Below are 25975 nucleotides of genomic sequence, written 5' to 3' on the forward strand. Positions count from 1 at the left end.
TAGTTCTCGTCGGGCTGGTAAAGATCCCGCCGCCCGTTTTCCTGTACGTCCGGTGATAGGCCCAGGAGCAGCTGACGAGTGGGCGACCCTTGCGCGTGGGGCATCGTTGCAGCGACACGCTCGGTGCGTGTTTCGTTCGATGAAAAGCAGGGGTGGGTCGGTGGTGGGTTGTGCCCGGTGGATCGTGGGCTGTCAGGATTTTTTTTACCGTCAACCTACGCACCCGCCAGCGGCGTCTCCGCTTTAGCCGCGCCTGGCCCCATATGCCGGTCTCTTGTGTGCACCCTGCTCTGGTCATTGTTGTTCCTGTGGGTGGCTCCGCTCGGCCCGCTAGGTAAAGGAGGGTTTTCAGCTGCTGCGTGCTGCTACGCGGGCTTGCCTGCCCTTCTCTCACTGGAGGTGGTCCCTTCTTATCCTTGGTCCCACACGTCGGGAGGTTTGGGTTTCTTCTTAGGTATATGTAAAAGTAACAGCGCGTGGGAGAAGCATTCTTGACCGGGTTCGTGGTTTCCTTCTGCTCTCCCTGCCTCTCTGCCTCCTGTCTCGTCCCACTTCCCCCCGCCTGCGCCTCTTCGCCTTACTCTCGTCCGCCATCCAGCCACCATTGTCGCTCGTTCTCGTTGTTCATCGGTCATCAACGGCTCGCTCGTTGTCTGCTTACCCCGTCGTCGGCTTGTTTCGGCATGGCTCCTCGCGCTGCTGCTGTTGTGTTTGGTTAGGGTGGGTTTCTTGTTCAATTTGGTCGATTTCTGCTGCTCTCATCGTAGATTAATGTGTTCTGACTTGTTCTTGTGTGTTCCTTCCCTGTTCTTTTATTTACAGGGATGCTGCATCTGCTTGTGCGTGTTCCTCTTCATTCTTTCCGAGGTGAGGTTCTCCCCTGCTTTACAAGTGTTTGATGAAATGCGTGGCTGGGTTTTCCCCGGTTTGAGATCAATCTTTTGTTTTCCGAGCCATGGATGAGTGTTTGTCAGGTTAGATCTGTTCTGTGATGCGTCGGTTGTTTTGTTTCCTAGCCCTAGGGATTGGCTCTGTTAATTTACATGGATGAGTGCCTGCCATGTTTGATCTGACGTGTGATGCTTTCGTTGTTGCCGTTCCTAGACCAACGGATTAGCCCTATTAGTTTAGGTATGTTTTGGTTGCGCTCTTGTCTTCGTCTCCGTTATGGTTATGTCTAGGTTGGCATGGGTTCTATTGCAGGTGATTTCTAATTTTGTTTCTTCCTCGGTTGTCTAGGCTTTAATTCTCCTGACCGTCTGGCCTGTGCATGTGGTTTAATGCTTGTGCCTTTCTGAATGGAGCTTGTTTCTGTTCATTAATTATTTGTCTGCTGCTGGTAGGCATGTGTGTGCTCAGGTTGCCATTGTTCTTTGTCTGCTGCTGGTAGGCATGTGTGTGCTCAGGTTGCCATTGTTCTTTGTCTTTCTTCTTCCATCCTATTTAGTCTAGACCCTACTTTGTTTGCTGGAGAGTAAAGATATTGCAAAGGGCTGCTCGGTGGGAGGCGAGCCCATGGCCTTGTGCGCATTCGCTTATGTTCGTTCCTTTTTTTGGTGTGCTGCAGGTCTTCCTCTGTGACGTTTGGCTGCTTGGTCGCCTGGTTTTCACGCCCCCGGTTCGCCAGATTTGTGCTGTGGGTCAGCTCACATGACGCCTCTCGCTCCGTCTTCCGGCTTGGCAAGGTTTTGCCTCCTTCCCTGGCTTTTGCTTTACTGCATTCCTTTAGAATTTAGTCTTTTAATTGATTCTAATCATGTGTGTTACGTGCGTTGTGCTGTTCTGTGCTTCTATTTACTATTGTTTATTGTTCATTGTTCCTTGTGGCTCTCTTCCTTGTTTGCTCTCGGGTGCTGTTTCTTGCTTATAATTCGGTCATTCTTTTTCATGTCCAGGATGCCTGCTATGGTATCCTTTGTTTTGCCGATCCTAGAAACTGTCATGGCTCATTATGAACTTCCTCCTCCTAGCTATCTGTGTGAGGTCGATGGGAATGCCGATGTCCTTGCTGGGGTAGAGGTTGAGGTTCCTGGGGATGGTGTGTTCGAGATGCCACAGAGAGTTTTCTTTTGGAGTCCTGCGTGTCTGGGTTCTGCAGAGGCGTATGAACGGGCTGCTCTTCAGGCAATTAGTTTTTTGCAGGGACTGTATGGATTTGTAGTTAGAGATTACAACTATGACTGTGTTGTTGTCTATAGGAATTATGGAAAGGACGCGGTCGCTGTTGCTGCATCAGCTGTTCGCTATGCAGCTTATTTGGAGAGGATTCTTGCTTGCACGCGCTCGTCCGCCGCAGACCCATCTAGAAGAGTGTTCCATGCCCCGGCCCGGCCACCTGCAAATCTAGTGTTGCTGTACTCAAGCCTCCTAGCATATGTTTCCTTTATTTAGTCAGTCTGGGATGTTGTTATTGTTCCATTGTCTTGTTTAATTGATGGTAATATTGTCCTCACCGTCCTTGGGTTTGGTTCATAAATTTGAATTCTGTTGCCATGTCGATATCGCTGCCTTTTATGTTTTATAAACTGGGCTTGTCTTGTTTAATTTCCATCAACCCAACTTCAAGATTTTCTGGGTGTTTGTTTTCTTTTTTGTTGCAGCACTATGTTGTGTATTTTCTCGTGCTCTTAGTCCCTTTGCTCGTGGTATGGCTCTGCGTCGGGCTGTGTCCTCACGTTCTGCTGCTCCTTTGGGGAGGCCTCCTGCTTCGGGGCGTGTGGTTGCCCCGCGCAGGGCTACTCGTGCTGCTGCTGCATTGCCTGCTGTCCCGGCCAGCTCTGCCATTCCCCTTGTTCGGAAGAGGAAGCGTATGTTCTGTTCCGCTTGTCCACCTCTGAATTCAATTGCATGAGTTTTAGTAGCCAGCATTTGGTTCCTTAGCATTCTCTCTCTTTTCTATATCCATAGGAGATGGCTTCTTTCCTTTCCTATCTTCTATTGAGAGTGCACGGAATCGTAAGAGGTGCAAGTTCTTGTTGAAAATACTACGCGCTCATAACAAGGGTGGTCAGTTCGTATTTCCTTTAGTTGTTCATAGGTTTCTTCTTTTTTGTTATCTGGCATGTTAGTGTCTTCTTATGGTTTGCACAGAGCATACCCTTGCGTCGCCTCTGCATCCTGATTGGGTTGGGTTTTCTCCTGACGAAGTGGGAATACTTAAAGGTATGCCTGTGTGCTGTTATCAGCCATATTGCTTTCTGCCTTCCCGGTGTCATTTGTCCTTACTAGATACGGTTCTCCTACAGCTTTTTATCCAAAAAGGTCGTACTATGGAGGTCCAGACTACCGATGCAACCGCTGCCAGGCTAGCTTTTGGTGGCGCGAGAGGGTTAAGTCACAGTCTGCTATCACCAAAAGACGAGTGGCCTACAACAACTGTTGTAAGGCTGGGAAGGTCTTCGTTAAACCCTTTGAAAAACCACCTCCGTTCTTAGCAGATCTGCTTGATTATAAAGGCCCATCCCGCAGCTTAAAGTTTATTAAGCAAATACGCCAGTACAATTGCCTGTTTGCTTTTACATCTATGGGGGCAAAAATTGACCGATCTGTAAACGATGGTGGAGGTCCAAAGATTTTTAAAATTAATGGTCAGGTCTGTCATCGTATAGGCTCGCTGCTTCCAAATGAGGGTGATTCTCCCAAATATGTAGAGTTATACATACATGACAGAGAAAATGAGGTTAGCAATAGGATCGAGGCCTTAAGTCAGCAGAATGAAACTGGCGCTGGGTTAGATAAGGAGATTGTGAAGGGTCTTATGCAGATGCCTGATGCAAATAATTCTTTGGTCAAAAAATTCCGTATGGCCAGCGAGATATTGAAAAATAATAAACATGAGGTGATTTCAATAAGGCTTATAGCTCTTGGAGAAAATGATAGCGCACAGTTTAATTTGCCTGCAACTGATGAGCTAGCAGCTTTGGTTTATGGTGAGTTTACGTTGGAGGCGCCATGTAGAGACCAGATAATACGCACTAAAGCAGATCGTCTTCGTCGTATTTCCTCTTTAGATACTACTTACATGCCTTTGCAATATCCTTTGTTGTTCCCGTACGGTGAACGTGGCTTTCAGCTCGTTGTGCACTATATTGATTCTGATAGTGATGACCCGAACAAGAGGGTTAAAATGACCATGCAAGACTTCTATTGCTTCTGCTCGCATTATAAACCAGAACAACATAATCCATATCTATGCTGTGGCCTGTTTTCATCACAGGCTGCTGTTGATTTCTGAGCCTGCATCGATGAATGCCGGCTCAATTTTATTCTTAAGTGTAACAATGATATGCGGGCTGAGAATCTTCAGGGTGTTGTCGATGCGGTAGGACAGGGTATGGTTGGTGGGTCCGAGGTTGGGAAGAAGAATATTATGTCGTTGGCTTACACTGGTGGTCGCCGGTATATGTATGAAAATTTTCAAGATGCTATTGCTGTCTCACGGGTTCATGGGTCGCCGGATGTCTTCACAACTTTCACATGTAACCCAAAATGGGAAGAAATCCTTGACTCCGTTGAGCCTGGCCAAACAGCAACGGATAGGGCTGACATTGCTGTTAGGGTGTACCACATGAAACTTTTGCAGTACCTTCATCGAATTAAAAAAGGGAATGCCTTTGGTCCCGTAGTTGCTGGTACTGCCCCTTGCAATCCTCTTTCAATTCCCTTCTCCTCCTTTTATTTACTTACTGTTTCTTCCGCCTTTTCCTCCTATTTTCAGTCTTGCACACTATTGAGTTTCAGAAGAGGGGGTTGCCGCATGCACACATACTTGTTTGGCAAAAGAAGGACGACGATAGGGTCGTCACACCAGCCCTTATAAATTCTTATATCTCAGCTGAGATCCCTGATCCTGTACAGGATCCTTTGGGATATGCTCTTGTCGCTGAGTTCATGATGCACGGCCCCTGTGGCGTTGATGGTCCAAAATGCCCTTGCATGAAAAAGGGCTTTTGCTATAAAAAAATTCCAAAACCATTTCAGGATGAAACTTCCATTGATGAAAGTGGGTTCCCCTTATATAGGCGGCCTGACAATGGACGATTCGTAATGAAGAACAATGTCAGGCTTGATAATAGACATGTGGTCCCCTATAACATGCTTATATTAAAAAAAATGGCAAGCACATATTAATGTTGAATAGTGTAACAAAACGTATGTTATCAAATATCTATATAAATATGTTACCAAAGGACCAGATAAGTCAAAAACCCTGTTTGAGAACCTTAGACGTGATGGGAACCAGGATGTTGATGAGATTAAAGAGTACAGAGAGTGTCGTTATATAGTTGATTATGATTCTTTTTGGAGGGTTTACAGCTATGATATACACGGCAAAACACCATCTGTTGAGAGATTGCCTATCCATCTCCTGAACATGCACATCGTGCGCTTTCGCACACATGCTACTCTGAGTTCGGTGATTAGTGATGCCTGGCTCCAAAAAACAATGCTAACTGAATGGTTTGTGGCGAACAGGGTTCACCCTGCTGCTAGGTCCTTAACTTACTGTGATGTCCCAACTAGGTGGTCTTGGGTAGCTGAGGATAAGAGATGGAAAACTAGGACAAGGAGCGATAGAATTGGTAGAATATACTCTGTGCATCCAGCGACCGGAGAGCTTTTCTATTTTAGAATGCTCCTTATGATTGTCAAAGGTGCGACGTGCTATGAGGATGTTAGGACTTACAATGGCATCGTATACTCAACGTTCAAAGAAGCATGTGGAGCAAGAGGGTTGCTTGGCGATGACATGGAGTGGTATACTGCTTTGACGAAGCTGTTAAATGGGGTATGGGAAACCAATTGCGTCAGCTGTTCGTTACTATGATCCTTCACTGTGATGTCAATGATGAAGCTGTTTTCTTTGAAAAATACGAGATTTACTTAGCTGATGATATTAGGTACAGAATTCAGAAGTCGAAGAATAATTTCACATATGTTGTTCCTCCTGTTGAGTTAAGAGACATTCTACTTGATGAATTAGCTGTTATATTTGCTGAGAATAGTGCATGCATCCTAGATCACAAACTACCCTTAAAATCTGCATACCATGATGCTTCTGTGCAAAATGATATGCTTTCTGATGCGCTAGATGTTGATGTTGTTAGTCTTTTAAAAAAGGCAGAGGTGATGTATAATAGAGACCAGTTGCATGCTTACTGTGCTCTAATTGATTGTGTCAAATCTAGAAAACCTGGTTTTTTCTTTGTCTCTAGATATGGTGGTACTGGAAAAACATTCCTTTGGAATGCACTTGATGCTTATCTTAGAGGTAGTAAGAGGGTGGTGCTGTCGGTTGCATCCTCAGGGGTTGCTGCCTTGCTTTTGCCTGCGGGCAGAACAGCGCATTCTAGGTTCAAAATCCCTATTGATTTGCCTGATTATGGCAATTGTGAAATTAAGAGGTCTTCCATGCTCTCCACTCTAATTGAAGCGTCTGATCTTATTATATGGGATGAGGCGTTGATGTCCCATCGGAAATGCTTTGTGGCCCTGGACCGGTCATTCCGTGATGTCCTGTCAGCTAACGATCCTGCCTTAGCTAAAGTTCCTTTCGGTGGCAAGATTGTTGTGTAAAGTGGAGACCTTAGGCAAATATTACCAGTCATTGAGGGTGGATCTCGAGCACAGATTCTTGATGCTGCAATCACTAACTCTCCTATTTGGAATATTGTTGAAGTTCTGCACCTAAACATTAACATGCGTTTGACTGCGCACACACATGATCCGGTGCTCCAGTCTGAAGTGGCTGACTTTGCTGAGTGGGTTCTCAGTTTAGGTGATGGCACAGCACCTGCTGTCGCCCGTGAGGGGGAATCAGATCCATCATGGATAACTATCCCTGATGAACTTCTAGTTCATGCCGATGGTGATAAAATTGATGCTATTGTTCAGGCCGTATACAAAGAAATTCCTACTAGGTACTCTAATGTTGATTATCTAAAAGAAAGAGCAATCCTAACACCAACGAACGAAACTGCTGAAAAAATCAATGAGCATGTTCTGTCTTTAGTGCCTACCAGTGAGAGAGAGTACCTGAGTTGTGATACTATAGGGAATTCATCTGATGCGGTTCGCAATCAAGATGCTTTCTACCCTGTCGAGTACTTGAATGGGATTAAGGTCAATAACTTTCCGTACCATAGGTTAGTACTAAAGGTAGGCGTTCCCATCATGCTCTTGAGAAATCTTAACCAATCAACAGGGTTATGTAATGGCACAAGGCTTATAATCACAAAGCTTGCTGATAAGGTTATTGAGGCGATTGTCATGACTGGTTCAAACATAGGCGACGTTGTCTTAATTCCAACGATAGGGTTGACCTCCAAAGATCCTAAATGGCCTTTCACTTTGCATCGTCGACAGTTCCCTGTTAGGGTGTCCTTTGCAATGACTATTAACAAAAGTCAAGGGCAGACTCTTTCAAATGTTGGTTTGTACTTGGATACACCCGTGTTCATGCATGGGCAGCTCTATGTCGCGGTGTCTCGTGTTACTTCAAGAAATCACTAAAGATCTTGATCAAAGGAGAGGATGATGAGCCTGTTTCTCAGACAAGGAACATCGTGTTCCCTGAGATATTCGTTTCCATTCGCTAGGCGGGATTAGTAACACCCTGTAATATATAACCAATGAATTTGCTTAGGTATGTTTTTGTGGTTTCTATATTCTTCCTGCAATAGAACCGTGGTTTTTTTGCATATTTGCCGCTTCTTTTGCCCTATCTGCCATGTCCTCCAATTTCATGCATCAAAAAAACTTTTGCGCGCGTGTGTGATGCTTTCTTTACCTGCTTGCTCACATCGATTTGATTCCCCTCTACCTTCCAGCTGATCAAGTGAGTTCATGTGAATAGTATCTTTAAACTTGCTCTTTCTTTCTCTGTCTATGCTCGTTTTCTCACCTCTGCTTGTATATTGCAGATGTCGGGCCAGAGGATGAGCCTTCTCTCCCAGATCAATGACAGAGAGATGTTCTGGAATGCTAAGGTTCTGGTGTCCCGCATGTGGCACTACCGAGGTGGGACCGATGAAGGTGCCATTATGCATACTGACATTGTGGTGCTTGACAAAGAGGTTTGTTTGGTACTGCAAAATCTATGCTCATGTTGCTAATTCTAGCTTGTGCCCCTAAATTCTAATGTAAATGTGTAGGGAACCCACATGTATGGCCGGATCCCTACTGAGCCAGCTATCAGCCTGCAAGATGTCTTGCAGGAAGGCAGTGTTTATATAATGAAGAGATTCATGTGCAAACCATCAAAGCCCACTTACAGGGTTGTTGACAGCCCATTTATGATGCAGTTCACTCGCTTTACTACTGTTGATCCTGTGGTGGATGATGAAGAAGATTTCCCATACTGCACTTACAGCCTTATGTCCTTCTCGGATATCCCAATACCAGGCCCGCACACTCCTCACTTTATCGGTTAGTCATTCGATGTTGTCCTCATGTATGCCCTGCTTACTCTTGCTCTTCCATTAAATTATCTTACATTTGCTTTGCTATTTACAGATGTGATTGGCCGGATTATTGCTGTCACAGACATTATTGTTGTACACTCACAACATCAAGCTGGTCCTTCAGATACCAGGACTGTGGTTCTCCAGGATCAAATGTGAGCCCCTTGTTTGTTTTTTGTTTGTTTTGCTTTTCTTCTGCCCTTTCCTTCTATTTACTCGCTCCTGCTGGCTTGTAGCGGAAATGAAATCAGCCTTGTTCTCTGGGTGCTCGAGCCCATGAGTTCGAGGCAGAAGAGGTCCGTGCTGCAAGTGAATCCACAGTTGTCATTGCTATCTTTGTAGGAACACTGCCAAAAGCATACCGAGGTGATTGTTTGATCTATAACTCACTTTGTCGGGTGGTTGGTGCGACACTTGCCAAGGGATGGCTTATCATTGTGGGAGCCAATAAAACGTCGCCGGTGCCTAGAAACGGGATGAGGCGAAGACATGCACGCCGGCGGATCTTACCCAGGTTCGGGGCTCTCCGAGGAGATAACACCCCTAGTCCTGCTCTGCGGGGTCTCCGCATGATCACTAGATCGAGAAAGGGTAGCTACAATCGCTCCTAGAGCTGTTTGGGGTCAAGGGAGAAAAAGAACAAGGCTAGCTCTCATTTCCCTCTATCTATGGTGTGTGTGCTATGTTTGGAAGCCAACTATGCTCAGAGGCCAACCCTTTGCATGGGTGCTCCGAGGGGTTTATATAGGCCTACCCCCCGGGGATACAATGGTAATCCGGATGGGCTCTGGTCCCAGCCGTCAGTGTCTACGCTCGCCGGCTTCTCCGCCGGCTGCTGGGTCCCGCCGGCTGCCGGCTACTTGGTCGACAGGCCGACCCCACTGCCTGGGGTCTTGTCGGCGGCTGCTTACTGTAGCCGCGCCTCTGATGACGAGGGCTTTGTCGAGGTAAGCGTGGCTACAGTGGGCCACCTCGGGGGCTCTCACTGTAGCCTTACCTCGTCTTGTCTCCTTAATGGGGCTCCTGCTTCGAGGAAGGGAGTAGCCGGCTTCTGGAGGCCGGCTACGCTCTTGGCCGACTGGGAAAGGCCAGGCCGCCTTCACGCCTCTCTCTGGCTGAAGGGGCCCGCCGCCCGCGGGCCGTACGGGAGTCGGTCGTGGGTGACATCAGGGCCAGCAAGGCTAGAGTGCCGAGCCGCACGGGAGACGGCCGTCCCGTACGGCCTCCTGTAGCCATGCCCGCCTCGGGCTTTGGGGGTAGTGGGCCGCACTGTGGCCACACCCCGTCATGTCGCCGTTATGTGGGAACAGCTTGGAGTGGTTGTGGTCTCGGCCGGCTCTTTGGAGTCGGCGTCCTTCTTGGCCGGCTTCTTGGAGTCGGCCACCCTGTAATCGTCCTGGGGAGGGGTTGCTGAGGTAGGGTCGCCTTCCGGGAGTCGGCTTGAGAGGTAGCCGGCCAGGGAAGGCGGCCCGAATGCCTGGAGTGCTTGAAGGCCCAAAGGCCTGATAATTTTTCTGAAGAACCAGGGGTAGTCGGTTGGGCTACTCGTGGCCATTTACTCCGACAGTAGTCCCCGAAGCTGATTGGGCTTCGAGGTGGAGTAGGGGTTGAGAAGCTCGATCAGCTTCCTATCTTTACAAGCCGGCAGTTAGGAGCCGGCCTTGGTCAGGCGTGCCGCCTGAGTCGAAATCTTCTGGAGTCAGAGGGTGGGAGCCCGCTAGCGCGCGCACCGGGCCGCGGGCCGGCCGCTGGCCGTCTGCGAACCACGGGGCCGGAAGGCCAGCCAGCCCACGCGCGTGACGGTACGTCGCCGCAGGGAGGGGGCCCGCCACGTCCGCGCCCCGGCCCAGGCGCGGATCCTTTGTACCCCGAAACCGCCCGCACGTTCCGTGCGGCAGTTTCGGCTCGCATTTATGCGCAATAATCGCGAGACGTGGGGGGAGTGGGCGTAGTTAATCCCACGCCCCCCACGTCCGGCCTCTTCGGCCTCGTGAGGCTATAAGTAGGGGGAGGTGGAGGGCGGCAGGCCCTCGCACGCTCCTCCTACTTCCACCGTCTTCTTCCTCTTGCCAGTTCTTGCGACAGCGCCTCGCCGCCGCGCTCTTCCACCGCACGCTCCTCCGCCACCGTGCTAGCTTTCGCCATGCCTCCCACCGTAGAGCAGCTTGGCGGGGATTGGGACGGCTCCAACGTCCATGACGACCACGCCGACTTCCTCCGCGACACGCGGCGGCTGCCCAGCGCGGACAAAGTGGAGGTCCGCCTCGCGCCGGCGAAGGATATCTCGCCGAGGCCGCAGGAGGGCGAGCGGGTGGTCTTCCGCTCGCACTTCTTGTGCGGCTTTGGCCTGCCAGTGAGCGCCTTATTCCGCTCCTGGCTCGACTTCTATCAGCTTCAGCCACACCATCTCACCCCCAACGCGGTGGTACTGCTGTCCGCCTTCGTCACCCTGTGCGAGGGCTATCTCGGCGTCCTCCCCACCCTTGAGCTCTGGGGGGAGTTCTTCCAGTCGAAGCTGGGCACGCGCATTAAGGGCGTGCCGGCTCATACTGGCGCCTTCATCGCGTCGCGGAGATCGGCTGCCGACAACCCCTTCCCCGTCATCACGCTGATCCAATCGGTGAAGAAGTGGCAGAAGTCATACTTCTACGTGCAGAACATCGCTCCACGGGGCGACTACATCAACCTGCCGGCTTACGTAGCCGGCCCACCGGCGGGCAGGCTGCCCCAGTGGTCCTTCCGGGCTGTGACGCTGTCGCCGGCGGGAAACGCCGCCATCGCCCGATTGCGGGTGATGGTCCAGTCGGAGGGCCTGACGGGGCCCGATCTTCTGGCCGCGTTCGTCACGCGCCGGGTTCTTCCGCTCCAGAGCCGGCCTCATCTGATCTGTCAGATGAGCGGCCAGCTCGATCCGAGCCGAATGTGCACCAAGGAGATGCCGCGCGAGGAGGTCGCCTACATGGTGAACTACCTTGCGAACTGCAAACTCGCCGAAGCGTGGCAGTTCGGCAAGGAGCCGTATAGCCGAGCCAATCCGCCGCCTACGGTATGCTCTCCCTGTGTCTTTTTCTCTCTCTCTCAGCCTTGTTGCCGAGCATCTCTTGGCCGACTCTGACTAAGTCGGCTTGTTCTTCGACAGTGCCTTCTGCTTCGGCCGGCCGGCGGGTCAGACGCGGAGCGCCGCTTCGTGCCCGACCGGACCGAACATGACCTGGAGGACCCCGACCTGGGGGCGGTCCATATGGACGATGACGTCGAGCCGGGCGGAGGCCAAGCCGGCGGCGAAACAGGCGGCTCCGGGTTCACTGCCACCTTTGACGACTGGCCGGACGACGATGAAGCCGAAGCCGTCCCGCGCCGCCAGCCGGCATCGGGACGCGGCGCGGGCTCCTCCGCCGCGCAGCCTGCTCGGGGTGGAGGTCAGAAGCGTCGTGCCGCCCAGGGCTTGTTCGGCAGCCGAACGAAGAAACCCAGAGGCGGGGCCGCAGCCACCAGGCGGGAGGAGGCGGCCGCGAAGGCGGCTCGTTTCTGCAAGGTGGTGAAGCAACCGCAGACCGTGTCGGCGTAAGTCCGAATCTTTCTTTGTGTACTCTCTTTCTTTCTTTTCTTTGGTGGTTATTGAACTCTCGTCTTTTTCTTCAACGATCAGAGCTCCGTTGTCACTTGAGCGGGCGGCTGCCGGCTCTGTCGTCGAGTCGCCAAGGGGCTCTGGGAGCACCACCCGCCGCGTGGACCCCCGCACCGACCTCCAGGAGGCGACGGAAAGGCGGCCGCCGCCCAGGCGGTACGGGAGGAGGCGGCGAAGGCACTCCCCGAGGCTGCAGCCAGGGCCCAGGCAGAGGCTGAGGCCGCGGCGGCGGCGGGGGAGGTTTTAATGGTCACCCCGCTGCGCGTCATGGCGCCTGGGGACATGGAACCCTCGCTAGGGGAAGCCAGCAGCGACCAGCCGGGGCTGGGAGGGAAGCGGCGACGATGTCATCATCTTGGAGAAGGCGCCGGAGCCGACCCCACCAACTGGGGCGGCCCAAGGCGGCCAGCCTGATCCGCCGCCTGCACAGTCGGTGGAGGGTGAGCCGGCCGCGGGGGCTGAGGTGGCGGTCCGGATGCCGCCGAGCCGGCGCGCGGGGAAGGCCGCGTCGGAGCCACAGAAGGCCGCGTCGGAGCCACGGCCGGCCGTGGGCTTCAGCTCGTCGGCCCGAGACGCGGAGGCGGCCAGCGCTACCTCGGGGTGGACGCCAGGCAGAGGGACAGCCGTAGTGAACGTGGCTGCACAAGACGTCCGGACCCGGCTCCAAAGCCAAGCCGCGGCGCTGAGGCAGTTCACCGACGAGTTCCTCGCAACGCGGGCGGCCATCCGGGTTAGTACTCCCATCTTGTTTCTTCTTGATCTTGATTTCTTCCGTGGGGGCGCGTCAGCGCACCCACTGGGTGTAGTCCCCGAGTTCCGAGTCGGCTGCTGAGCAGGCGGCTTGGAACTTCTTGGTAGATTTGCCTTTGCTATTTTTATTCTCACTTCGGTCTTCTGTCCATCTTGCAGGACTACCACAACCTTCGAGCGGCCGCCTTCAACTCCCAGACTCGGGAGCTGACTCAGAAGACCGCCGACCTTACTGAGAGCCGAGGTACGTGACTTGATCTTTATCTCATGTGGGGGTGCGTAAGCGTACCCACTGGGTGTAGTCCCCGAGATTCGGGCCGACTGCTGAGCAGTCGGGTCGGATCTTCCTTGACGATTTCTTACTGTTCTTCTTCTTCTTCTTCCGACTTTGCAGCGGCCAACGCCAGTCTGAGGGCACAGCTGGGGGAGTCCCAGACTGCTCTTCGTGCCAAGGATGCCGAGCTCGCCGCCTTGGTGCAGGAGCGCGACCGCCTGGTCAAGAAGCTGGCCGACCAGGAGGAAGGCCACAAGGCGGCGCTGAAGGCTGTGCAGGATCGTGAAGCCACTCTCCAGGCCGAGTTCGAGACGGAGGCGGCTGGCTGGGCTGAGGCCAGGCAGACTCTGGTCTCTGGCTACGGCCAGATCGAAGATCTGGTTGACGGTAAGCCGCCTACCTCTCCGTCCTTTTTTGCCATCTGCCACATTGGCTTGTTTTCTGATTTTAGTGTTCTTTTCTTCCTTTCTTCTTCTTCGCGCAGAGTATTTCCCTGGCTATTCGACTGCCGCCAACCAGGCCATCGAGGCCCGTCGCCAAGCGCGAAGGCAGGCCGGTTTTAAGATCTCGCCAACCGCCGGCCGCTCGCTGGAGGAACAGCTCCTGGCGATCCAGGCTTGCATCCAGCCGGCTCACCGGCTGCTCCGCCGGCTTCAGCGTGCCGGGGCGCAGGTCTTGGCCGCCCTCTGGCCCGGCCAAGTGGTCCCTCGCACCCCCAGTCGGACCGCCGACTGGCTGGAGGTGGCAGTCGGCCGCTTCGAGGCTTGGAAGGTGTCGGCGGCTCGCTCCGGTGCCAGGCGGGCGCTGGAGTTCGTCGAGGCCTGGTATCCCGGCCTGAGCCTGGACCAGCTGGCTACCTGGCGGCAGCAAGTCGACACGGAGCTGGAGCCAGCGCGTCCGGCCATCATTCGGCGGGCTTCGGCGATCGCCGACTACACCGACACCAGCGTCTTCGCCCCCGAGGTGGACAACAATGGAGTCGCCCAGCCGGAAGAGTGGTTCGGGCTGGACCCGGCGTACGGTGAGGACTCGGCGGAGGAGATCGACTCCAGCGACGAGGGCGAAGAGGAGGAGGAGGAGGGTGAAGACGCCGAGCCGGCTGGTGGAGTAGCCGGCCAGCCACAGTCTGACCGCGCCTCCAGCACTACGTCGCGCGCCTCCACGCCTCCCGCCGCAGGTGGTGGTCAAGCCGGGGCCCGTTAGTCGGCCACTCCTTCAGCCGGCGAGGCTGCCTTCACCGACCAGCTCGGCCTCCATGTCGCGCCCTAGTCTGCCGTCTTTTGCTTTTCCTGTCTTGTTACTCTTTATAAACATATTTTGGTTAAATTCGCACAATTCCACCCACTGGGTGTATTCGAACTTATGTCTGTTGCCGGCCTGTTGACGGCTTTATGTATATATATGACTTATGCATTTGGCCTTTCCTTGTACTTTTTGCTTTTTGTCCTTCTGCTTTTTCCTTTGCCGCCCTCCCTTGGTTGCCGCCTCCCCAGTCAAACAGTTGCTCTGCAATCTGTAGCCGGGGGAGTGCCTGGCCGATTGGGGAGGGGGAAGTACTTTAGCTCTGCTGGACTAAAGCTAAGTTTTTTAGGAAGCCGGCCAGCCGGCTGCTCTGGTAGCCAGCAGGCATGTTTGGAGGTTGTCTCTTTGCTATATAGGTTCGTTGTTCCTTAGCCGTTTTTTGTGTGGGCGTCCTTTCTGTCTTTCCTCTTGCTAGTCGGACAGTCAGTTCTTTGAGCTGCGACTTTCAACAAGAGAGGACTCGGGAGCCGGCGCACTACTTTTCTGACTTTAGGAAAAACTTTCGATATAGCTCAAGGCGGCCAGTCCCCGGGCCGACTAGTCGAACCCGGTGCCGGACAAAAAATCAAAATGTAATAATACATTCATGGATATGACACTCGTCATTCATAGATAAATAAAAGGCAGTCCCCGAGTACTGTTCGGGGGGCCTGTTGGTTTGTACTTAATACAAAAGGGGAGCGTGATACATACTGCTTTTCAGCTGTAAAATCGTCTTAGGAGGTTTGCGTTCCATGGTCGCTCCGACTCCTTGCCGGAGTCGTCTCTCTTGCGTGCTCTTGGTTTTTGCGCGTCGATCAAGTAGTAGGAGTCGTTGCCGAGTGCCTTGCTGACGACGAAGGGGCCTTCCCAAGGGGCCGAGAGCTTGTGCTGGCCGGCTGTTCGCTGGATCAGCCGGAGCACAAGGTCGCCCTCTTGGAAGGATCTTGGCTTGACCTTGCGGTTGTAGTAGCGGCGCAGCCCTTGCTGGTAGATGGCGGACCGGCTGAGGGCTAACAGCCGGCCTTCTTCCAGTAGGTCGACGCCGTCTTCTCTTGCTTCTTTGGCTTCCTCCTCCGTGTACATGGTGATCCGAGGCGAGTCGAACTCGATGTCTGTTGGGATGACAGCCTCGGCACCGTACACGAGGAAGAATGGAGTGAAGCCGGTTGACTTGTTGGGTGTAGTGCGCAGACTCCAGAGGACAGCCGGCAGCTCTTCGAGCCAGCAGCCGGCCGATCGCTCCAGTGGTACAACCAGTCGGGGCTTGATGCCGGAGAGGATGAGTCCATTTGCTCGCTCGACCTGGCCGTTTGACTGCGGGTGGGCAACGGACGCTAAGTCCAGTCGGATGCCCTGCGTCGCGCAGAAACGTGCCAGTGCTCCTTTGGCGAAGTTCGTGCCGTTGTCGGTGATGATGCTGTGCGGCACGCCGTACCGAGTAGTGATGTCGGTGATGAATGTCACGGCAGTCGGCCCGTTCAGTTTCTTAATCGGTTTAGCTTCGATCCACTTTGTGAACTTGTCCACGGCGACCAGTAGATGTGTCAGGCCGCCGCGGGCTGTCTTGAAAGGGCCCACCATGTCTAGTCCCCAGACGGCAAAAGGCCAAGTAAGGGGAATGGTCTTGAGGGCAGAAGCCGGCAGGTGTTGCTTGGAACTAAAAACTTGACATCCTCTGCAGCTCTTGACTATTTCTTTAGCATCCTCCAAGGCAGTCGGCCAGAAGAAACCATGGCGGAAAGCCTTGGCCACAAGGGATCTTGAGGCTGCGTGGTGGCCGCATTCGCCTTGGTGGATGTCTTTGAGGATTGCCACTCCTTTTTCTGGCTCGACACAACGCTGGAAGACTCCAGTGACGCTGCGCTTCACAAGCTCTCTGTTGATTATTGTGTATGCTGCGGCTCGTCGTTGCACTAGTCTTGCTGAGATCTCGTCAGCCGGCAGCTCTCTGCTGACTAGGAACTTGAGGATGGGCTGGGCCCATGAGGGAGCTGTGACTTCTTCTTCTGTTAATGTGGCCACCATGACTCGGGTGGGTGGGTTGGGTGTTGCATTGGAGTCGGCCACCGCTTCTTGTGCCGCTGCAGTCCCCGGGCCGGGTGCGACTACGGTAGTCCCCGGGCCGGTTGTCGAAGTCCCCGTGCCGCCTGCGGGATTTCTCCAGTCGGATCCGACTATATCTGGCTCAGGCGGTACGAAAATGGAATCCGACTCTGGAGACGGCTTGATGGACGGCTTGAGGAGGCGCTGGAGGGAGACGCCAGTCGGTATGGCTTGTCGGGTGGAGCCGATCCGTGCTTGGGCATCTGCTTGGTCGTTGTCGGCCCTTGGCACGTGAAGGAACTCGCACCCTTCGAAGTATCCGCTTATCTGCTGGACGAGGAAACGATAGCTCGCCATGTTCGCGTCCTTGGCGTCCCAGTCGCCAGATGATTGCTGGACCACCAAGTCTGAGTCGCCGTAGCACAGGATCCGGCGTATACCAAGCTCTTTGGCTAGCCGGAGCCCGTGTACGAGCGCCTCGTACTCGGCGACGTTGTTGGAGGCGGCGAAGTGGATCTGCAGCGTGTACTTGAGCTTGTCGCCTTTGGGAGAGGTGAGGACGATGCCGGCTCCCAAGCCGGTGCGCATCTTGGACCCGTCAAAGTGCATCCGCCAATGGGTAGAGTCGGGAGCCGGCGGTAAGTACTGGGTCTCGGCCCAGTCGACGAGGAAGTCGGCCAATGCTTGCGACTTGATGGCGGTGCGGGGTTGATAGAAGATCGTGTAGGGCGCCAAGGCAATGGCCCATTTGGCCACCCGGCCGGATGCATCCCGGCTGCCTATGATCTCGGCGAGCGGGGCAGTGCACACGACCGTGATGGGGTGCTCTTGGAAGTAGGGCTTCAATTTCTTGGCAGCGAAGTACACCCCATAGCACATCTTTTGGTAGTGCGGGTAGTTTTGCTTTGAGCTGGAAGTACTTCGCTGAGATAGTACACCGGCCTCTGGACCAGCTGGGCTCGGCCTTCCTCCGGGCGCTGGACCACAACAACAGTGCTGACGACTCGGCTAGTCGCGGCGATGTAGAGGAGCATGGGCTCCTTCTCAGTCGGCGCTGCCAGGACAGGCGGAGTGGTCAACATTTTCTTCAACTCATGGAAGGCTTGGTCGGCTTGATCATTCCACTCAAAGTGAGTGGACTTCTTCATGAGTCGGTACAGGGGGAGAGCCTTTTCTCCTAGTCGGCTGATAAAACGATTCAGGGAGGCTAAGCAGCCAGTGAACTTCTGCACATCTCGCAGCTTGGTGGGAATCTCCATCCTCTCGATGGCCTTGATCTTGACGGGGTTGCACTCAATGCCGCGTTCGGAGACCAGGAAGCCTAGCAGCTGGCCGGCTGGCACTCCGAACACGCACTTCTCGGGGTTGAGCTTGATTTGGAATCGGCGCAAGTTGGCAAATGTTTCTCTCAGGTCTTCCAGCAAGGTACCGCGCTTCTCTGTCTTCACCACAATGTCGTCTACGTAGACGTGGGCATTTCTGCCGAGTTGTTTCAAGAGACATTTCTGCATGCAACGCTGAAAAGTGGCACCGGCATTTCTCAAGCCGAATGTCATTGTCAGGTAGCAGAAAGCTCCAAAGGGTGTGATGAAGGCAGTCTTCAGGCGGTCAGCTGGGTCCAACTTGATCTGATGATACCCTGAGTATGCATCCAAAAAACTTAACAGCTCGCATCCGGCTGTGGAGTCTATCACTTGGTCAATCCGTGGCAGGGCAAACGGATCCTTTGGGCAGGCCTTGTTCAGACTAGTGTAGTCTATACACATACGCCACTTGTTATTCTTCTTCAGAACCAGAACTGGGTTGGCAAGCCACTCTGGAAAGAACACTTCCATGATAAAGCCGGCTGCAAGGAGCCGGGCTATCTCTTCTCCCACAATTCTTCGCTTCTCTTCTGACAGTCGGCGGAGGGGCTGCTTGACCGGCTTCGCATCATCTCGGACATGTAATTTGTGCTCGGCGAAATCCTTCGGGACACCCGGCATGTCCTTTGGGGACCATGCAAAGATGTCTCGATTCTCACGGAGGAAGTCGACGAGCTCGCCTTCCTATTTACTGTCCAAGTTCGCCCCAATGACAGCGAACCTCTCCGGGTGCTCCGGGTCCAGAGGTATCTTCTTCGTCTCTTTGCAGGCTGGAAGGAGCCCTGCGCATCACAATCCTTGGGGTTGGGGGACAAGGCCGGCTGCTTGCCGGCCATGGCCACAACCCGTTCCAACATCTTCTTCTCTTCTGCCACCACGAGGGACTCGGCCAGCCGGCTACTGGCCATGGCGCACTCGATGGACTTCTTGTAGTCGCCGGCTACCGTGATGATCCCCTTCGAGCTCGGCATCTTCATCTTCAGGTAGGCGTAGTGGGGCACAGCCATGAACTTGGCCAAAGCAGGTCGGCCAAGCAATGCATGATAGGGGCTCTCCAAATCCACTACCTCGAACCATATTGCTTCCCGGCGAAAATGATCTTTGTCTCCGAAGAGAACATCCATTTTGATCTTGCCGATTGGAGAGCAAGACAGGCCGGGTACGATACCATGGAAGACGGTGCGGCTCGGCATGAGCTGCTTCGCTTTGATGTTCAGCTTCTCCATGGTATCGCGGTACAGTATGTTGATACTGCTTCCGCCGTCTATCAGGACGCGGGAAAATCTGGCAGCTCGCCTCTCCGTCGCGAGGGTGACGTCCAAGACCATTGCATAGGAGCCAGGCGAAGGCATCACCTCTGGGTGGTCGGCCTGGCTCCAGCTGATTGGCTTTTCTGACCAGTGCATGAACTCGGGGGCGCTGGTGGCGACTGCATTCACTTCTTGGTGCTGTCGGCGTCGGCTGCGCTTGTCGTCGGCTTGACTAGTGAAGACGACGTAGGCGGCGTGCTCTTCGGGGAATTCGTCTTGGATGGCGCCGACTGCTGGCCGAGCTGCCGGCTGCTGGGGGGCTGGAGGCGGCGGGCCGGGAGGCGGAGGCGGCAGCATTCCCTCGCCCTTGGTGATGCGGGTGAGCCAGTGGCATTTCCGGGTTGTGTGGTTGGACGGCTTCGCGCAGCTATGGAACTTGCAGGGGGCGTCTAGAGCTTGTTCGTAGGAGAAAGACGGCTGCCAAGGCGGCCGGCCACCCTTCTTCTTGGGAGCGGGCCGATTCTCGGGCTGCTCGTCTTCAACTGTGGCCACCTGCCTACTGGAGGAAGTCGGCATGGGGCCCTTGCGCTTGTGGTCGTTCTGGTAGGGGCGCCGATTAGGGTCGCCAGCCGGCGTCTTGGGAGCCGGAGCAATTACTTTCCCCGAGGCGTCCACTCGGAGCTCGGTCTTCATTGAGGAGTCGGCTGTGGCGTACTTGTCGGCGATGACTAGTAACTCGTCGAGGGTAGCCGGCTCGTCGCAGAGGAGTCGGTGCTTGAGGAGGGTGCCCTCTCGGCACCCGACGGTGAAGTACTTGATGGCCTGGACCTCGTGCACTCCCTCGCAGGAGTTGCGGAGCTCGGCCCATCGCGTGAGGTAGTCGCGGGTCGACTCGTTGGGCCCTTGGACGCAGAGGGAGAGCTGGCGAGGCTTGGGAGGCCGCTTGTAGGTGCTGGTGAAGTTGCGGATGAAGACTTCGGTGAAGTCCAGCCAACTGTTGATGCTGTAGGGCTTGAGGCTGTTGAGCCATGTGCGCGCCGTGCCTTGCAGCATGAGGGGGACGTACTTCACGGCGACGCGCCGATTGCCGTTGGCTATGCTGACGGCCGTGGAGTAGTCGATGAGCCAATCTTCCGGCTTCACCGAGCCGTTGTACTTGGGCGTGTCTCTGGGGAGCGAGAACCCTTTGGGGAAGGGCTCGTCGCGGATGCGGGGGCCAAAGCATGGCGGGCCGACATCGTCTTCTTCTTCTAACGCCAAGGATCGAGCAAGGCGGTCGATCCTGTGGCGGGCGTCGTTCTCGCCGACTCCTTCTCGGCGGCCGAGTCGGTCGCCAAGAGTCGGGTGTGTGATAGGCGGCGGAGTGAGGCGTCTTTCTCTTCGAGGCGGGGGAGAAGGCAGATTTCCTTGGTGCTCTACAGCTCGAGGGCGGCCATCCGCGTTGCGCTCGATGGTGATGCGAGTCCGGCTACGGCTGGCAGCCGGCTCCTTGTCTTTCTTCTGGCGCGCGCCGCTCGCAGTCGGCGAGCGGGACGTCGCGGCGTGCTCCCGGCGCGGGGGATGATTATCAGCACGGGCGCCGGCTTCGTGCCGTTCTGCAGCCGCGTCGAGCAGCTGTTGGATCCGTCTCGTCATGTAGGGGAGCTCATCGGCTCCCAGCCCATTGAGCTCTTCTGCAGCCGCCTGAGTGGCTCGCAGATTCTCGAGCGGGGTGGCGTAGACGGGGCGATCTGCGCCCAGCGCGCTGCGACGGCTGCGCCGCGCTTCTGGACGAAGCCGACTCGGCTCGCGCCGCTAGGCGGCGGCGTGCCGAAGGCGGCGCGGTCGACTTCGCGCTGGTGGGCCTCGGTGAGGCGTCTCATCGAGGCTATCTTCTGGCCCTCCGCGATGAGGGCAAGGCGGCGTGCCTCCAGGGTCTCGGCGTCGGCGTCGGCCGGGATGGGGACGGAGAGGTCGTGCATCGCCGCTTGCTGAGTGTCGCGGGCATTCTCGGCCGAGTTGGAGACGTGGCTGATGACCAGCACTTCGGTGACAGCGCTGCTCCCGCTGTCAGCTCGAGGGAGGGGGTTGTCGAAGACCACCATGTCGGAGGGGTAGGCGTCAAGCGACGCGGTGTCGGAGTCGATGAGCATCGGGTCGGTGGAGCCGACGGACTCCATGTCCGTAGCAGGCTCGCTGGAGACGTGAAGTTGGTCGAGGAGGCAGATGAGGCGGCTCTCGGGGTAGCCGGTGCCTGCGTCGGACGCAGGCTCGTCGGAGATGCGAGTCTCGCCGAGCAGATCGGCGAGGCGGCGCGCTGCGCAGGCGTCGTCGACGCCTTGCAGCGCGTCGAGGCAACCGCCATCGGGCGCAGCAGGCTGGCTGCGCTCGCGGGGGAGGAAGAGGGTTCCCGTCCAGAACAGGTCGACGGTGCACCTGGCCCCAGGGTGGGCGCCAAATGTCGGGTGGTTGGTGCGACATATGCCAAGGGATGGCTTATCATTGTGGGAGCCAATAAAACGTCGCCGGTGCCCGGAAACGGGATGAGGCGAAGACATGCACGCCGGCGGATCTTATCCAGGTTCGGGGCTCTCCGAGGAGATAACACCCCTAGTCCTGCTCTGCGGGGTCTCCGCATGATCACTAGATCGAGAAAGGGTAGCTACAATCGCTCCTAGAGCTGTTTGGGGTCAAGGGAGAAGAAGAACAAGGCTAGCTCTCACTTCCCTCTATCTATGGTGTGTGTGCTATGTTTGGAAGCCAACTATGCTTAGAGGCCAACCCTTTGCATGGGTGCTCCGAGGGGTTTATATAGGCCTACCCCCGGGGGTACAATGGTAATCCGGCTGGGCTCTGGTCCCAGCCGTCAGTGTCTACACTCGCCGGCTTCTCCGCCGGCTGCAGGGTCCCGCCGGCTGCCGGCTACTTGGTCGACAGGCCGGCCCCACCGCCTGGGGTCTTGTCGGCGGCTGCTTACTGTAGCCGCGCCTCTGATGACGAGGGCTTTGTCGAGGTAAGCGTGGCTACAGTGGGCCGCCTCGGGGGCTCTCACTGTAGCCTTACCTCGTCTTGTCTCCTTAATGGGGCTCCTGCTTCTAGGAAGGGAGTAGCCGGCTTCTAGAGGCTGGCTACGCTCTTGGCCGACTGGGAAAGGCCGGGCCGCCTTCACGCCTCTCTCTGGCTGAAGGGGCCCGCCGCCCGCGGGCCGTACGGGAGTCGGTCGTGGGTGACGTCGGGGCCAGCATGGCTACAGTGCCGAGCCGCACGGGAGACGGCTGTCCCATACGGCCTCCTGTAGCCATGCCTGCCTCGGGCTTTGGGGGTAGTGGGCCGCACTGTGGCCACACCCCGTCGTGTCGCCGTTATGTGGGAACAGCTTGGAGTGGTTGTGGTCTCGGCCGGCTCTTTGGAGTCGGCATCCTTCTTGGCCGTCTTTTTGGAGTTGGCCACCCTGTAATCGTCCTTGGGAGGGGTTGCTGAGGCAGGGTCGCCTTCCGGGAGTCGGCTTCAGAGGTAGCCGGCCGGGGAAGGCGGCCCGAATGCCTGGAGTGCTTGAAGGCCCAAAGGCCTGATAATTTTTCTGAAGAACCAGGGGTAGTCGGTTGGGCTACCCGTGGCCATTTACTCCGACACACTTAGCCCGTTGTTCAATCTGGCGGTTTGATGCACATTTTTCCTTGTCTGTGTGTCTCGATAGGTATTAAAGGCCTGAGTGGTAGCTCTGCATGCCGCTGGTACATTGATGAGGACCCGCCAGAGATGAATGCCTTTCGTGCTAGGTATTTCCTCTTTCTATGTGGTTGTCAGTCGTCGAGATTTATAGAGCTATTCTGACTCGGTTACAATTAACCATTTTTAATCCAGCCTTGCAGAAGGGCTTCCTGCCGTCACTGCTCACATCCCAGGAGAACAAGCGATTGTTCCAGCACCTGTTCACGAACCTCCTGTTGAATTGACTGTTCAGGAGTTGCTTGCCCTTGACCCATTTGACAACTTGGTACCTCCTCTCCTTACTTCTTCTATACCTTTCCCTTTTCTTTTTAGCATCCTCTCACTATACTTGTGTTCATCATTAAATGCAGAAGAAACAGTTTATTGTCAAGGTTACTATCACAGGCTTGGGCTCTGACAACCGCTGGTGGTTCCTCTCGTGCCGGAAATGCCATAAAACAGCCTACACCTCCGGATGGCAGTACCGTTGCTCAGACTATGACTGTTCTTCTATCATAGCAGATCCTTCGTGAGTGCCTTTCCCTCATAGTCTATTTTGGTTTGTCTACTGGGTTGATTCTGAGTGCATTTGCCTTGCAATGTCTAGATACTACGTGTGTACTTTCGAAAGCGATGGCGCAAATGAAGCAGAATTTATGTTCTTTGATAGGGCTGCAAAACAAGTTGTTGGCAAGCCACTCATGACTTTGATTCACTGCAAGTACCCAGGTTTTACAAGTGCGCTTGATCTTGCTTAGATAGGAGGTTCTGATGTAGGTTTGCCTGTTGAAATTTCCCGCCTTGTTACCCAGAAGTATAGGCTGGTCGTTTCTATCTCCAACAAGAATTTTCAGCCTGCAAGCACCCAGCTGTCCTTCCAAGTTGGTAGAATTGATGAAACCTTTAAGCCTGACCTTGTACCCTTTGCATCTGCTAGTGCATCATCTTCCTCTGGAGCATCGTCTTCTGCTAAGGGCTCAGACATGACAGTGCCCATTCCCACCTCTTTCTCTACAGGATCGTCTACACTCGTTGTGCTACCTCTCGATGAGGTATATATGTTGCTGGTTTCCTCTCTCAAGTTCTCTTTCACCCGTTTAATGCCTGTGTTGTTTCTTTGCCAGATGAACACTCCTATATCTGCATTCAAAGGTAAAGGACAGGCTATTGTGCCTAAAACACCCAGGTATCAATCCTCCATTTCTCCTAGCATACATTCTGAAAATACTTCTTCTTTGCCCATGACTGATGTTTTTTCTTTTTTGCAGCCGGTCCCCATGCCCAAAAAGTGCTCGCCGCAAGCTTCTTATTGGCCCCCCTAAGTCTAAGGGCACTGAACTACCTGCCTCTGTTAGCAACGTTACTGTCCAGGCTGGAAAGGTTGTCGCAGTTACCCAAACTGAAGAGGTTGCCGCCACTGGAAATGTTGTTCAGCCTACACCCATGCCAACCGTTAGTGCATGTACTTAATATGCAAACATCATTCTTATTCTGCACAAATTATGCTTGATGTGCAATAATCTTTGTTCGCACCAATCTGTACAGGTTCGACATGAGACTGAAACCACAACTGCTGAGGATCCAAAGATCATCATTCCTGACCCCTCTAAGGCCAAGAGGTAAAGGCTCATGAACTGTTACATTCAGCTACTTCTGCGCCTATGACAAAGGCATTGACTTTACTCTTGTCTTGCTCTGCCTTTTATGAAACAAACTAGGTTGTGATATTAGATTATGGAATATCTCCTGGTTTAGTATGTGCACATGGTCTGTGCTCTTTCTAATATAGTTCTATGGTCCAGTGACCATTGTATTTGCTGCTTTGTCATATCTCTTAAGAAACTGGTACATACTATTTTGTTGCCAGGTTTGCTCCCTTTTCTATGGCTCATTGGTATATGCAGATTAGTTATCTGGCCACAACAAATATTATCAACTTTTCTCTGTTTCGTTGTTCATTGATGCACTGTAAGCTAGACGCCTATACAGTTATACTAGGTCGTGATTTAGTAATCCAGTGGGTCTTTTGTTCTTTTAGATGAAAACCACCTCTCTACATGCATCTTGACTATATTTCCTTCTTCGCTGATGCATGCGATGCCATTTGATCAGGCATTTCTTTGTACGCCTGCTATTTCCACATTCATGAGAGGCTCAATAAAACATCCTTTTAGCTTCAGCATTTTTATATACGTTCTCAGTTATTTTTCCTTGCACGTCCATGCAAGATAATTAGCCATAAAGCTGGTTTTCTGCTTATTTATGTTGTTCTCCAATTCACGTGTCTAATCTTTAAATCCATGTTGTTTCTACGACATTCTATGGGTCTAGACTTTCTTGCGAAGACAAGATTATTAAAATTTCTTTTATTTTTGCCAATTGATCAAATTCAGGACAAACAACCCTAGCAAGGGTGCTGGCATCCCAAAGAAACTAAAGCAGTAGTTCTTTCATGGAGTGGTCGTTCCATGTAGTAATCTAAATATGTACATACGGTAAGACTAATACCTCTTCAATTCCATCTATTCTACATCCATGATGCATGGTATGTCGCAATATGATAATAACTGTGATTCCTCTTCTTTCTCAGGGTTTCTTCTATGTTCTGCTTGCTTATCAAGTAAAGTCTACGATGGACGGATGTCGTGCTGAACAGGCCTTCTCAACTGTACTGCATCACAGCAGCGGTTTGGCCATCGGGCCGGGTTTGAAGATCGTCGACTCAGTGCGCTTTTGGGCATGCACTGGATTTACTTTTGTGCGGCTTTATAAGATAGGGCTTTGACGCCTGCAGAATTGTGTTAAACCGCTGTCATGACAACTCCTTTATTTACGTCCTCGAACAAAGCATCATGTGTTGTAAATATCGCCGTTAGCTCTTCCTGTCTGAACTCCTTGTGACAACTATCCACTGTAAATACCGCTGGATCATGCTGCTTGCTCTAAGTCCTCTTGTTGTTCTTATGCTGTGTGCTTCTTCTTATGTCTTATATTTACTGCTACCCTTGCTAACATAATAATGGCCCTTGTCCTTCGCTGATTTATCTGCCGAGCTAAACATCATGTTCCTTCCTGTTGGTTAACTGTTCCAGATGACCATTCAAGATGTTCTTTGTGTATGTTTGAATATCAATAAGAACTCGCCACCTAATCAGGATTACGAATCACTGGTTAAACTTATTGTTTCAATATCATTCATTCTTTGGCTTTCTCCTGATGCTGTATGGTTG

The 25975-nt window shown here is 53.6% G+C and overlaps 1 protein-coding gene across 1 annotated transcript; it reads left to right on the forward strand.

The window, feature by feature from the left end:
• Positions 1–484: 484 nt before the first annotated feature.
• Positions 485–25707, forward strand: LOC123051877 (uncharacterized). The gene is made up of 16 exons (XM_044474868.1): positions 485–720; positions 823–867; positions 1568–1685; positions 2601–2807; positions 2908–3006; positions 3091–3162; positions 3246–3394; positions 7923–8075; positions 8154–8427; positions 8515–8617; positions 23683–23797; positions 23870–23931; positions 24014–24197; positions 24291–24364; positions 25139–25240; positions 25336–25707. The coding sequence occupies exons 4-15, from the start codon at positions 2648–2650 to the stop codon at positions 25188–25190; spliced, it is 1497 nt and encodes a 498-aa protein (XP_044330803.1). The 5' UTR covers positions 485–720; positions 823–867; positions 1568–1685; positions 2601–2647; the 3' UTR covers positions 25191–25240; positions 25336–25707.
• The last annotated feature ends 268 nt before the right edge of the window (positions 25708–25975 follow it).

The sequence above is a fragment of the Triticum aestivum genome, chromosome 2D, assembly GCF_018294505.1.
Source record: "Triticum aestivum cultivar Chinese Spring chromosome 2D, IWGSC CS RefSeq v2.1, whole genome shotgun sequence".
Lineage (NCBI taxonomy): Eukaryota > Viridiplantae > Streptophyta > Magnoliopsida > Poales > Poaceae > Triticum > Triticum aestivum.

What these genes read in the sequence shown, in the direction of transcription:
- LOC123051877 (XM_044474868.1), top strand. Translation starts at nt 2,648, where the DNA reads ATGGCTCTGCGTCGGGCTGTGTCCTCACGTTCTGCTGCTCCTTTGGGG. An exon ending in ACGCGCTCATAACAAGGGTG is followed by an intron (nt 3,007 to 3,090) that starts GTCAGTTCGTAT and finishes TGGTTTGCACAG; the next exon opens with AGCATACCCTTGCGTCGCCT. An exon ending in CGAAGTGGGAATACTTAAAG is followed by an intron (nt 3,163 to 3,245) that starts GTATGCCTGTGT and finishes GTTCTCCTACAG; the next exon opens with CTTTTTATCCAAAAAGGTCG.